At 32.5% G+C, this 13,033-nt stretch overlaps 1 protein-coding gene across 5 annotated transcripts in view; it reads left to right on the plus strand.

Moving 5' to 3' along the window:
* The first annotated feature begins 572 nt into the window (after positions 1-572).
* LOC132197275 (long-chain-fatty-acid--CoA ligase 5) overlaps positions 573-13,033 on the plus strand; it is a 31,203-nt gene continuing 18,742 nt past the window's right edge. The window contains exons 1-2 of one of the 5 annotated variants that reach the window (XM_059620487.1): positions 573-904; positions 2,458-2,563. In XM_059620487.1, the coding sequence (XP_059476470.1) occupies positions 2,551-2,563 (13 nt within the window). In that variant the 5' untranslated portion in view covers positions 573-904; positions 2,458-2,550. Of the gene's footprint in view, positions 905-2,421; positions 2,564-11,593; positions 11,789-13,033 lie in introns of those variants that run through there. The other 4 variants (XM_059620497.1, XM_059620471.1, XM_059620479.1 and 1 more) reach the window with 4 other exon arrangements.

A 13,033-nucleotide genomic window follows, 5' to 3' on the forward strand; every position in this document is an offset into this window, starting at 1 on the left:
CACAAATGCAGTTCTGTTCTTTGCAATAATTATGACTTGCTGGCTAAGCAAGCTTCAAGCGCATAAAGGGCTCTTTAAAGTGTAATTTTTGATAAACGATCTGAATTGAGAATAAATAAATTGAAAATAAAAGAATACTTGAATATAATCTCTGCTCTTCTTTTTAGACTTTGAGGAAAATGAATTAGTTTTTCAATGTTTCTGATTATTAATATTCGAGTTAAACCTCTTAATTCCTAGCGATTTAGAATAATTCCAAGGAGACTTTTCAGACTCATTTGGAAGCTAAAATTCTAAAACGGATCGTTATATTTAAAATTTTAAAATTAATGAAATAAAATTTATCAGTTTACCGTAAATGCAATCTCTGCCTACAATTTAACGAGATAAATCATACACAGGGAAAAATTCTATGAATTTAGTCACACCCATACCACGCGCGGTGCACCGGAAGTGCGGAAAACCAGCGCAGGCTGCGTGTGTGTATGTTAGTTTGGTCGGTTGTCTGCAACAGAGCGCGCGATTGCACGTGTCTATTTCGGTCCTCCTCAGTCGGTTCAAACGTGTCCCGCCGGCGAAGCAAGGTCTGCGCGCCGCTGCTGGAAGGGCGCGTATTGATTGCGAGCTTGGGCAGGGGTGACGTAGCCGCACCGAACACACCACCACCCTCGGACCAATGGCGCGCGCGTGACGTCACCCCACAGCGTATGGATCGCCCCTGCCGTTAGGCAACCACTGCAGCAGTCGACGGTGCCGGTGTCCCTCCCGCGAACCACGCGATGCCTTTCCTCGGCTGACCACCCCTGTCCTGTGCCCGCTCAGGTCGTTCTTCGCTTTGGACGAAGGTTTTGCCGATTTTTGCTCACCACGGAATCCACAATGGAGAAGGAAGAGTCTTACTTTGGTGAGTCTATTTTCGGACATTTATCTTTGGCTGAGGGGACGCTGCGAGTTTTTCCTCTTTAATTTGCATTCTCGTTTGAAGCACTAATAGTGCTAACCGAAGCGCGCTTTATTTTCGGTCGGGGCCTGTGAACAGGAATTTTAGTGAATTATAAGAAAGAAACGGGGGAGGTAGGTGGTTCACCTCGCTCAGATCAATTGTTCGCCAAATAATTGGCGTACGTGGTGCTTCGACCGGTATAAAACTTCTCTTATTTAAAAAAAATATTTGTATAAAATAATTTTAAGTTAAGGTAATTTAATGGTTAAATATTAATAAATAATTATTAAAATTCTTCCAATTAAAGAAGCTTTTATTTTTATGGATTTTTCTTTTAATTGCATTAAGTCAATAAAGAGCCTTTTTTACTTAACAATTTGATAATCAACGCCAACACATGCACGGCTTCTTTCATAAACACCAAGGAGAAGGTGTATATTTGTATAACAGTCTCTCAGGTAGACCAATGCTTGAAAAATAAAAAATGCCTCCGCTAAAATGAGCCCAAACCAGCCTTTGATCTAAGTTTCAATGGAAAAAAACTTGAAAGCATATTCGAAAAAAGATGACCATTTTAATATTTACATTAAATTTGTCCTTTAAAAAAAGATTAATTCAATAAAAAAATCATCAGATTTTCATTTATTTAAATTATTATTTGTTTATGAGGCACCAGTTTAATTTTGGAGAATTAATTAGGAATTAATCCTTCAAAGGGCCGACTACATAAAGCCGGTGCTCTGCGCGACATGACAGACGCGGCTGCCGGTCGAAGCACCACATGGTCGCTAATAGAAGGCCGCAGAGCTAGATGGCATGGAAACGTACACCGGCGAACAAACCAGAACGGTGTCGCCACAGCTTCTGATTAAAAATTCACCCACTGAATGGAAATTTCTGATCCGCTTTAAAACTTGCACAAATTGTGCCCATATTTTAAAAATAAAATAAAAATTTATTTTTCAATTATAAAATCAAATTTATTTGTGAGTTAAAAATGTCAATACTTTCAATAAATTATCTATTCATATTTTGAATGAGTTAAAAAGTGATATTAAATTTTTATGCTAACTATGAAAGAGGTTTTTTTTATAATACACGTTTGATATCTCTATAATTATGCCATACTATTTGGTTTTTGGATTTTTTTTAAGCATTGAAATAATGTAAATAAGCACAACGTGACTAAGTATCTTTTTTGCAAGTTTTGAAGTTTCTGTATCCAAAATCAAAGGTCCCATCTTTCTATACGCCTTGATTAAATATTTTCACAATCCATTTATGACACGCTAAATCAATGTCTTCTTATTTTATTCTCAATATCAAAGGTTCATTTATAATTGGCTTCCTGATAAGTAGCAGAAAAAAAAACAAATAATTCGAGTCTGTTTTCCTCAGATTCGCAGCTGCATGATTTGTTTATCTGCATTGGCTTTTGATCGCACATATAAACACTCGCTATTTGATAAATTTATATAGTTGACAGAAAATTTCGTTTTGGTTATGTTTGGTAGCAGCCACGGCGAGCAAGAGTCGCTTCGAATAATTTGCACCCCGCGCGTCAAGACCAGAAGCGTCGAGAGAAAAATTTCCCCTTCTTGGTCTAAATGCCTATAGTCAGTAAGTGCAAAACGTTTTCAAAGTTCGTTTACTGTATTGGCGTGTGTCATGGTTTTCATTTTTGAATTGTGCATGCTCACGTCGTTTGTGTCGTTTTTGGCTTGAGAAAAGTAGGATCAATATAGTTTTATTTATTTTTTCTCCGCATTCATTATGTAACATTTTTTGCGCATTAAAAAAGTGTAAAATCATTACAATTTTATTAAATGATTTCATTTGAACAGTATAAAAGAATAAATAATCTCGTTGATTGAGGATGGGGATGAATAATTTAAACCTCTAATTTAAATATGTTTCAGCTAGAAATTTTAGTTTGTATGATAATTTTAATTTGGAACGCTCAAATTATAAACGTTTGCTACATTAATAAGTAAAGTTAAATATATTAAAAAAAAATTCTCGAGTTAAAATTGAGATTCAATGCTTTGATTAAAACTAACGTTGATGACGTGGTGCTAGGTGACGCGTTTTTTGCTAACGATTATCAACTTCAATCCTTTTTAAACTGACAATGACTCATAAAGTTTTGTGATATAATTTTTGGTAAATTTTTTAAATATTTCTTAGCTTTGTTAATAATTCTTGGAATATTTATATTTATGTATTTATGCATTTATTTTCTGCATCTCGATTTTGGTTGATACGTCCATGTACTCTGTTAACTGATAGCTAAAAAGTAAAAATTAAATTATCAGGTTCAAATTCACTGTGCAACTAGGCCTAGTCTAAATTTTGTCCCTTGGAATAAGTTTGATCAGATTCTTAATAACATCCTTTGGTTTGGTAGCATTTCAACCGTGTATTTTGATTAATTTGGAGTTGGCAAGTTATTTGGTAAATAAATTATAAAAAAATAAGTTTTTTTTAATTCATTAGTTTCATTACAATTTACAATTGCATGTAAAACTTAGTCATTTTTAAAACAACAAAGCTCTTGACCAGCTATTGACAATTAAATTCTGTATTAAATTTATTTTCAATTCTCCTTATATAATAAGCAATGTACAATCAGTCAAAACCAGGTCAAAACTTTAAAATCAGTATATATTGCGTGCCATATATTGTTTTACGTATTTCTCTGCATAATGTTCCACAATTTTTGAAGAAAAATTTAAATAGTGCAGAATATTTAAAATTCATTTCCAAGCCAAAAATTTATATAAATTGTTATTCATAGGAAAAATATTCTAATCTTTTGAATCAAAAACCTTGATTTAAAATGATATAGGTTTTATTTTTTTTTATTCTTTTCAACTATAATTTAAATTTTTAGTAAATAATAACCTACTTTTAACAAGCCCGCTGTCGTTTCAGTGGACTTTTTACTGTATGATTACCATTGTAAATTGATTTGCATTTAATTATTTACTTTTCTTCTCGCGCAAAAACTCGCTCCCGAATTCCGCTTGACAACATCAACAAAAAGCAGCTCTTTTGATTAATCGATAGGCCGAAATTATTTCTTCACTGGTACCGCTGGTCGACCCGGTAGTATAATCAGACACGCGATGCCGCCGAATGCACACGTGGAAACTACATTTAAACTCTGCTGGGATAATACACAATGGACCTTTGTTGCGCGCCTAGACGGGCAGGTTGTTCGATTCGCTCGCTGCTCTCTCGCGCGTCGACAACATAGAAAATCGTGTGCTTCCACTCTATTAGTCATTACCGGCGGCTGGGCAGGTCATTGACTTTCTCGACTTGCATGCTTTTATAAATGCACTGACTGAGAGTGTGTTTTTTTTTATCACTCGCTCTCCGATTTGGGTTACTCGTTACTCTCCGCGTCGAGACATTTTTCAATTATTCGATTTCGAGCCGTCTGTTCCCCTTTTGTCCAATTTTCTTTTCAGCACTACTGACTGACTGACTGACTGAGACGATTGGATTTGCTAACGGGTTTTGAAATTGATCGTGCAATGGGCGTGACTATGTCTTTGCTAGCTCCAGATATTGGGGATTGTTACCAGGGCAGCGCTGTTTTAATTTAAAAAAGTTATATAGTCGAGGGGAAATTTTCCAGAATTATAGATAGATAAGCCGTTTAGAAAGTTTGTCGGCGAAAAGTTCAATGGATTGGTCTTTCCCGGTAGTTTCAAATATTTTAAATACTATTTAAAAATATCTTATGCTTCGGCTAATAGTTTGGAGAAATGTTAAAACTAACTATTTTAACGAAAATTTCAAATGAAATTGCAAAAAATATAAAAATTGAAAAAAAAATCAACTTGACCGATCCTTGTTTATAAACAATTCTTATAGAATTAAACAATAACAATCTCTTTTCATAACGTAAACATAAAAAACTCATATCTATCTCAGATTAGTTGGTTTTCTCATGTGAACCATCCGGAAAAATTTCTAATTTACATTAAATTAATTTATAGCATTAATTATTTAATATAGTCTGAACTCACCATGGCTAGCAACAATAAAAGTTTCTAAATTTAATTCATTCTAATTTCATCAATTTCTCTCATTTTGTCTAGAATTAATTATATAGCTTTGTTTTTGTTTTTGTGTGTGTTTATTTGAGAAAGTTTTTGTCATTATAGGGAGTTACGAGTTCGATTGCGAAGCTCGAGGGAATTATTGATCCGTTAAATTGAATTCTCTCATCACCGCTCGTAATTCCCAAGTCTGCATTTTTTGCACTTTGGCAAGTAGTTTCCACGCCATATTGTTTGTAGAAAAGCTTTCAACTGTCATGAGAGTGAGGATCAATATTATGCAAAGGCAGCAAAAGCAAACGTGCTTCATTCGCTCCGTCGGCTCTCCATTTATGAATAATAAGTAAGGCGAGCCAATATTCCTCCCCTGGAGAGCATAAGTTTAGAAGGCCTTTTGACCAAAAAAGAATGAAGCACAGGCTACACTCCAATAATAATTGTAAGCAGTACATAATAAAAATTGCAATTTTAAAAGTTAAAATCTTTAAAATGAAAAGCATCTTTTAATAAAAAGAAAAAAAACTACATTGAATTTAAAGTTTGACGGAAATATTGGTTTGAAAGTTTTTCAATTTGGTACAGTTGGTAATTTTAATCAATTTTAGTTTGCTAAAAATTGAAAAAACAAAATTCTTTAAGGAAATTAAATTTTTTTTACCAATATTTACAAATTGAATTGAACTTTTTGGGATGTCTCCAATTTGATAATACAAAAAATAATCTCATACATTTTCCTGGCTGAATTTATTCTCGGTCTCAATTTTTATTTTACAATTCATGAAAGTGATAATAATCATTTTAAATGATTTCTATTCAAGGAGTTCAGGATTATGTATAACGCCCACTCGTTGAAAGTCTATGCAAGCGATTTAATTAATTAAAGTTGCATAAATTAAACATGATTAAGCTCGCATGAGTTAAATTTTACGTGAGCATTAACCATAATCACAGCGTAATTAGTGGCATAAATTGACACTGCGGCGGTTGACAGTAGAAAACTTGACCACACTACAATTTTTTGCTTTTAGCATAGAGTATATGAACCAGGATATCTGCGACATACTAATTTATGTGCGCTAATAACGCTCTCATTTTGTGCACGAGTCTTACCTCTCTCTTGTGTGCAGAGTGCATTTACAGCACAAGAGATTAAGCAGCTCTTGTTAATAATTCAGCGCGTCACCGCAGCAGCAGAACAATATTAAAATAAAATCGGCCTCAAATTATTTGTGCTCAAAGAACATCAACTTTCTCTTTGTGGAAAAGAAATTTAAAATCTTTGGTAATTTTTCCCCGCGATCCTGAGCAAAAATTGACTTAATGGGATCGCTTCTTTATACACACAGGATGTCAAAGTGTGATTATGATTTCAACCTTTTAATGCTTGATTTTTTTTTTAATTTTAAGTGTTGTCCAGAACTTTTTAATTATTATTTTTTTGATAGCATTCGATCAGAATAATTTTCAATCCATTGGTGCTCATGTCAGGATCCTTAGGAAGAATCGCCTTATTGAAATGGGAATTCGTCTTGGAAATTTATAGCACCTCATCCAAGATATAAATCAGGAGTGAATTTCTTTGCATGCACATCAGACGTCGTGTAAACCACTTTTGCTACCCACGTAAAATTTTTCAAGTTCAAAGATGATTACAGATGATTGCTGTCTTACGTGCAGAACAGAAATTATTATTTATTGCCCCGTTTAAAAAATTTGCATTCAAATTAAATCGGTACATAAAGATGATAATATTGAAGTTCCACAAGTAATTTCAATAAATTCATTTTATAAAGGATTTTTGTTTGGAACAGATGGTTGAATTTTTTTCACCAACTTTTAATTAATTCCTTTTTCCTTTTTCGCTGATAGAAATTACATAAATGGTGATGGCAAACGTGACTAGCGGCATGCGCACATTTATTTTTCTTTTGTATGCAGAAGATTAATCGCCGACGCTCACTTCACTTTTCGCGCGAGAACCAAAATAAAAGTCATTCTGGAGCAGCTGTTGGTCGTAAAGTGTTGCAAAAAAAATTATGCACAACACAGCAGCACCTCGCCTCGTTAGTCCAATGAGACACGTAAATTACTGAGCCTTATAAATGAGATGCACTAAAACACTGAATTATTTTGAAGTTTATGAAATTTATTATTTCTAATATTAGCTTACACTCTTGTTCATTTCCAAGAATGATTTTATTTGGTGTTTTTACTGTGAAAATAATGCTAATTTTCAATGTCAATTTGGTAAGTGAATATCATTCTGGTATTATTTATTTATTATTAAATTATTTAGTAGTTTCAAACAGGCCAGCAATGTTTAAGTCAACTCAAATCAAATTTCTATATCATGCTTAACACATAGTTTCTATTAATTAAAAATATGACTCAAATTAGTATTTTGTTTTATATTAAGTCATTAGAAATACGATCGTTACATAAAAATAATAAACAATTTAAATTAAAACAAAAATTGTAAATTGCATAAAAAATATTTAAATTTGAAGAAAAAAAATTTAAAAATATAAAATAATGATATGGATATTTGTAAAAAATTATTAGAAAGTAAAAACTATATTTTTTAACTTATACAAAAAAATTTTTGCTTGATATAAAAAAATAATCAAATAAACAGAAATAAGAACAATGGATATAAATGATATTAAAGAACGTTTCCTGATATAGATAAAATTTATCAACTATCCACTCAATGTGGTGATTTTCTTTAATAAAATTTATGAATAAAAACTTGCTAGCTTTGTATCTGTAGAAAACTTGAGAAAACTCTTAAATTTACTCAAGAATAAAAATAAGTGACTGATCGATAAAATTTAATGTTTCACGGCTTTTGGGAAATTTAGTGAGGAGGAATAATGTAGTTCAAATTTTCATAAAAAAAAGTGGTTTTAACATGAAAAACTACATAATATTCTAAATTTATTGTATCTCTCCATTTTTTTTAAATACCTAATTCAGTAAAATCTTCAAAATCTTTTACCCAGTTGAATGAAATTTGAAATAGATACAATTATTTTATTAGATGAACTTAAGTACTATTTTTCATTATTTTAATAAAATAAAAGTGTATTAAATAAAGTTAATGTCAGAGATTAGAGATCTTAGAGATTAGTTGCAAATTCAATCACAGACTTTCAAATTATAATAAAATTTTAATTTGCTTGAAATACTTTGCATTGCTAAATTAAAAAAAAGTAGTAAATGAAATAAATACAAAAACTTATCTCATTTTCATATTATTTATAATTCAATTTATTAATTTGCACGTTTGAGGTTATTATGGAAAGAGACGAGGATAAAGTACGCAGAGATCAAAGTTGATGTGAGCATTTAATAACAGTTAGGGGCATTTTAAGAATTTTCAGTAAAAAATCGCTATGCCGAAAAATCTCAGGTGCCGAAGGTGGCCCTGCCATAAAGTGCCCGCGTCGCAGGTCAGCTTTTTCTCTCTTTTCTCCGGCGCTCGCAAAACAACGGCAGAGATATTGTACAGTTAGCAGATGAAAGAGCGGGAGATCATTGATGGGCATACAATAAAACATGAGTATAACTTGATGCGTTAGGCCTCGTTCTTTCTTTCGTTCACTCGAAGGCTCATTTCTGCAGCAGCCTTGTGATTCTTTTTTCGTCATCCTCCCCTGCGATCACCCACACACAGAGATGTCTTACCGTTATTTGTAACAAGTTTTTTTTTTAATAAACCGCCTCTCGTCGACGAGCAGCTTGTTCTAAACCTGCCAGCTGCCTTGCGTGCACACGCCACATTTGCAAATTCAAACGCCGTTTGGTTTTATAAACGATTTGCTTTAATTGCAAACCTGTCGTGTTGGATTCAAGCTATTCGTGGTTGAAATTAAATTGCGTTCAACAAAATTGTGCATCGCTTATTTGACAGTTTAGCTTCATTAAAAAATTAAATGAAACGTATATAATTAAATGAGTGAGAATATGATAAAAATATTATTTATTTAATATTACGAAATATTTAATTAAGCAATATCACGCGGGCTTATTGAGATTAAAAAAAAATCTTTTATTAAAGAGAATCAATTATTAGATTAACTAAAAGCACCCTAAGCAGACCCTAAGGTATATAAATCTAAGATTAAACTACCTTTACTTCAACAAATGAAGTACTATTAAAAAAAAATCAAAATCACTTTTGGCCATGGGTCTTTAAATTTATTTTAAAATGAGAGGAAAAATCGAATTGAATTAAATAAATTTGTTTTCAATTAAAGAAATATGTTTAAAACCGAATACCTCATTAAAAAAATCAAGTTTTCTTGACTCATCTTTGAGGAAAGGAAGTACAAATATGGGTGAGTGTTTAAGTATAGTTGTTGTTCTTCACTTGTACTTCTTCTTCTTTTTGCTCCTCTCTTGGACGTCGCGTTCAGAGGCTCGCAAGCGAGTACATAATTGTTGTGTCGGAAAATTACTGTACGCAGAATAATAACAACTTTATGGTGCGCGCCGACTTTATAAACTAATTAGTGTTGTTGCCATTTTTGACCTTGGCGCAACGTCACTCTTCGTGCACTTTGCTCCTCCGAGCGAATCTTCTTCTCAATGTGAGATAAAAATGTTTATAATTCTGGTTGAACTTTGACCGTTTACCACCAAAAGCACTTAAGATTTTATTGCACCTTGAGAAAAAGAAGTAATTTGAGGTTAAATTGAGGAAAGGGATGGAGAAAATAAAATTGAAGACGTTTTCTCCAGAAAAAGAAACCCATAGAAAATTATTTTAAAATTTGCAGAGATACGTTTCTAAGGAAAAATTTTCCCTTTGATAGGTGTAAAAAAATGCATGTCTTGAGCTTGCGTGTCACTTAATTACCAGGGAGGCGCCTCTCCATTGTCATAGAGTTTTTTCCTCTCAAGAGCTGATACTTGTTGTACCGTACTTGTGGTAACAATAGAGCGGCAGTGAATAACGACGCGAAACCATTTGATCCCGCGCGCGGCCAGATGACTCGCGTGATTTGATTCTTCTTCGCGTATCTTGCCCCGCAGACATAACTGAAAAATACGTCTAATGGAACGGAGAAATGTGTTGAAAGAAAAAAAAATAATAACTCAGAAATCAATGACATCAATAGAGCGAGAAACGCTTATTTAGTTTCATATTGATGAATTGAGAAGCACGGCGTTTTTTCTCAAATCAGTTTGCATGATGGGTTGGATATTATTAAAATATGAAGTTAGATAAAGTTAAATTAAACATTTTTTACTTGATTTGCAAAGATGAAATAATAATAAAACTGTTTATGCGGTTTAATTAAATAATTTATTTTTATAAGGCTAAAATGTGTTAATATTTTTTATACTTCAAACTTTTTACTTTTTATTTGATGATCATTTTAGTCGTTTCTAACGGTTTCTAAATATTTTTTAAAATATTTGGAAATTATTTCATAAATAAAATCTTAATCATATGTAATGCTTATCGATGCGAAGTTATATTCATTTTAATTGAAAAAGTTTTATTAATAAAAACTGCTATGTGATGCTTTGACTAGAAAAATCGGCCCCGCCAATAATAATAATTTTCTTCATTGGCACTATATGCATAATCGATATCCAACCTGTCATAAAGTTTTTCTATGTTCAAAATGTGAGCTTTCTCGGAGAATGATTTTAGTCCATCGATCACTTATTATCACCAATATTGCTTCAATTTTCAATTATTCTGATTTAAATTCTTTGCAAAACGTCTCAAAATATGTGGTTTAATTTTCATCTTCGTTTGTACTTTCATATTATACAACCTGCTTTGAGACAAATACGCTGATGATTGTTTACTTTTGGAAAACATTTTAATTAAGTATTAAATACTCCTCCATAGCTGGTATATGAAATTTTTTTATTGATGTCAATCTTTAAATTACATAATAAAAATTAGTTTATATAGAATATTTTAAATTTTACAAATTTATATGGACTTAAAAAATATTTTAACCCAAAGTGACCCAAAGAATTATAGTTAATAAAAGTAAAAATTAAATTTTATTAATAAATATAAATAAAAAAATTCTAAAACGTTAAAAAATGTGAATAAAAATTGGATTTTGGTTTGCATATATTTCCAATATCTTTTTTTAATAAAATATTGCAATTTAAATTGATTATGTATAATCTAACAAATGACACAATTTCGACACAATTATTCAAGTGGAAGGCGCAGAAAACGAAGAGAGAGCTGCCGTGTTCTCTTCTCACTCATTCCACGGTGGGGCGAGCAATAACAAAAATTACAAAACTTTTGCCGCCGTTGGCGGATGATCGCATTTTCGATAACCCACAAAATTTAAAAAATAAGTGGCAAGAGGGGAGCCAAGCTTTCTTATATTCTTCTTTCGCGAGAGAGAAAGACGAAAGCCGAGTGACCGCAATGCGATGATGCTGTGTGTGTTACTGCAGAGATATTACATGACCCGAAGGTGGCATTTTATCAGGGATAGGAGTAGGAGGTTGAATAACCGGGCCAGGAAGGTATAGGAGGGCGGCCACTCACTTCTCACACTACTTGCTCGCCGCCGTGTGTTTTGTTATTGTTGTTCCGCACACCAGTGAGACTGCACCGAGTGCACGAGAGACACTCACCGACAGACCTACCGACCGACAGACCGGTCTCATCTTCGCTCGCAAACTTTTTTCGCCGCCAAAATGCAGAAGAAAAAGCGGCAAATCAACAACCAGCAGCAACAGGCTGCCAAACCCAAGAACAAATACCAGCGGCCCAGGCGCAGTAAGCCCATTTTTTTTGTCAAAATTTCAGCTTTTTGCTTCTATACAAATTTCATGTTTAAAAACATGAAGGGCAATTATTATTGCATTAAAATTTAATCTTGTATAATATATTATCCCTTTGATTGTTATATTGTAGTTGAGAAATTTGAATTATGTCCAAAATGGCCAGGAACTTTTTCGTTTTTATGTTTATTGCACAAAATTATTTCACGATTAACGTAAAAGTTTTTGTATTTTGTATTTTTTTATTTACAGGATGCGGTTCCAGCAAATTTTATTATTCAGACGATTAATTTAAATTAACTAATGTAGAAAATAAAAAAAATCATTTTTAAATTTATGCCAAAATTAATATGGAAAATTTTTAAAATTAATTGCTAGTTTAGCAGGAGATTGGGATGTCTTAGATTGCATAAATCTTTGCTTTAGAAGGAAATTTTAAATTCATTGTCTTTGATAAGTAAATGATAAGTCATGATTTTTTTTATATAAAAAGAATTATGTAATTAATATTATTTAATGACTCAAAATTTAATTTTGAACCTATTTGAGATCTTCGTTTTTTAGTTGAAAGGTTTACATGTGCAGAAAAAAGATGCTATTTGCGGTTTTCTGATTGCCTTTTTTCATTCCACCTTTTTTGAGCTCGTGAGCCAGGATTGCAAAAATGTAGCAAATCGGACGGACGCACGGCTCGATGGCGTTATAAAAATAAGTCGCAGTAAATGTGCACCATGCGCTTTTATACTTTGTGCATGTAACAACGACTACTTACTGTAATATCGCCGCTTGCAGTGTATACGTGCATTTTCTGCCTCATGTGAGGCAACTGTCAGCATTTAGCAATTAGCATTCACTGCATTTTGTTTAGAGGAAAAGCCTGTGATGAGGAAACGAGCGGATTAAGGCGAAAAGATATAATTCAGAATTATTGTTCCAAGTCGCCCCGACGCAGCGGAGAATAATAATGAGTGTCGCAAAGTAGCAATTCCAAGGTCAATTTTGACTAAAATAAAAATTGAGAAAAAAAGCAAATTAAGGGGATCTTTACCAAATTTATATTAATTCGAGTTAATTCAGATATATAATTATGTAAAAGATTAGAAATAATACAAATTAGGGTCTAGGCGAATTATATATAAGTTGAGATGAATTTGGATTTTAATAAAATGAAATAAATAAATGAAATTTTACAAAACTCGACTAAAAAAATCATCCGATCTGTGCCAAATTTACACTAGTC

Source organism: Neocloeon triangulifer, unplaced genomic scaffold (genome assembly GCF_031216515.1).
Source record: "Neocloeon triangulifer isolate White Clay Creek 2 clone unplaced genomic scaffold, ASM3121651v1 ptg000001l, whole genome shotgun sequence".
NCBI classification, from domain to species: Eukaryota; Metazoa; Arthropoda; class Insecta; order Ephemeroptera; family Baetidae; genus Neocloeon; species Neocloeon triangulifer.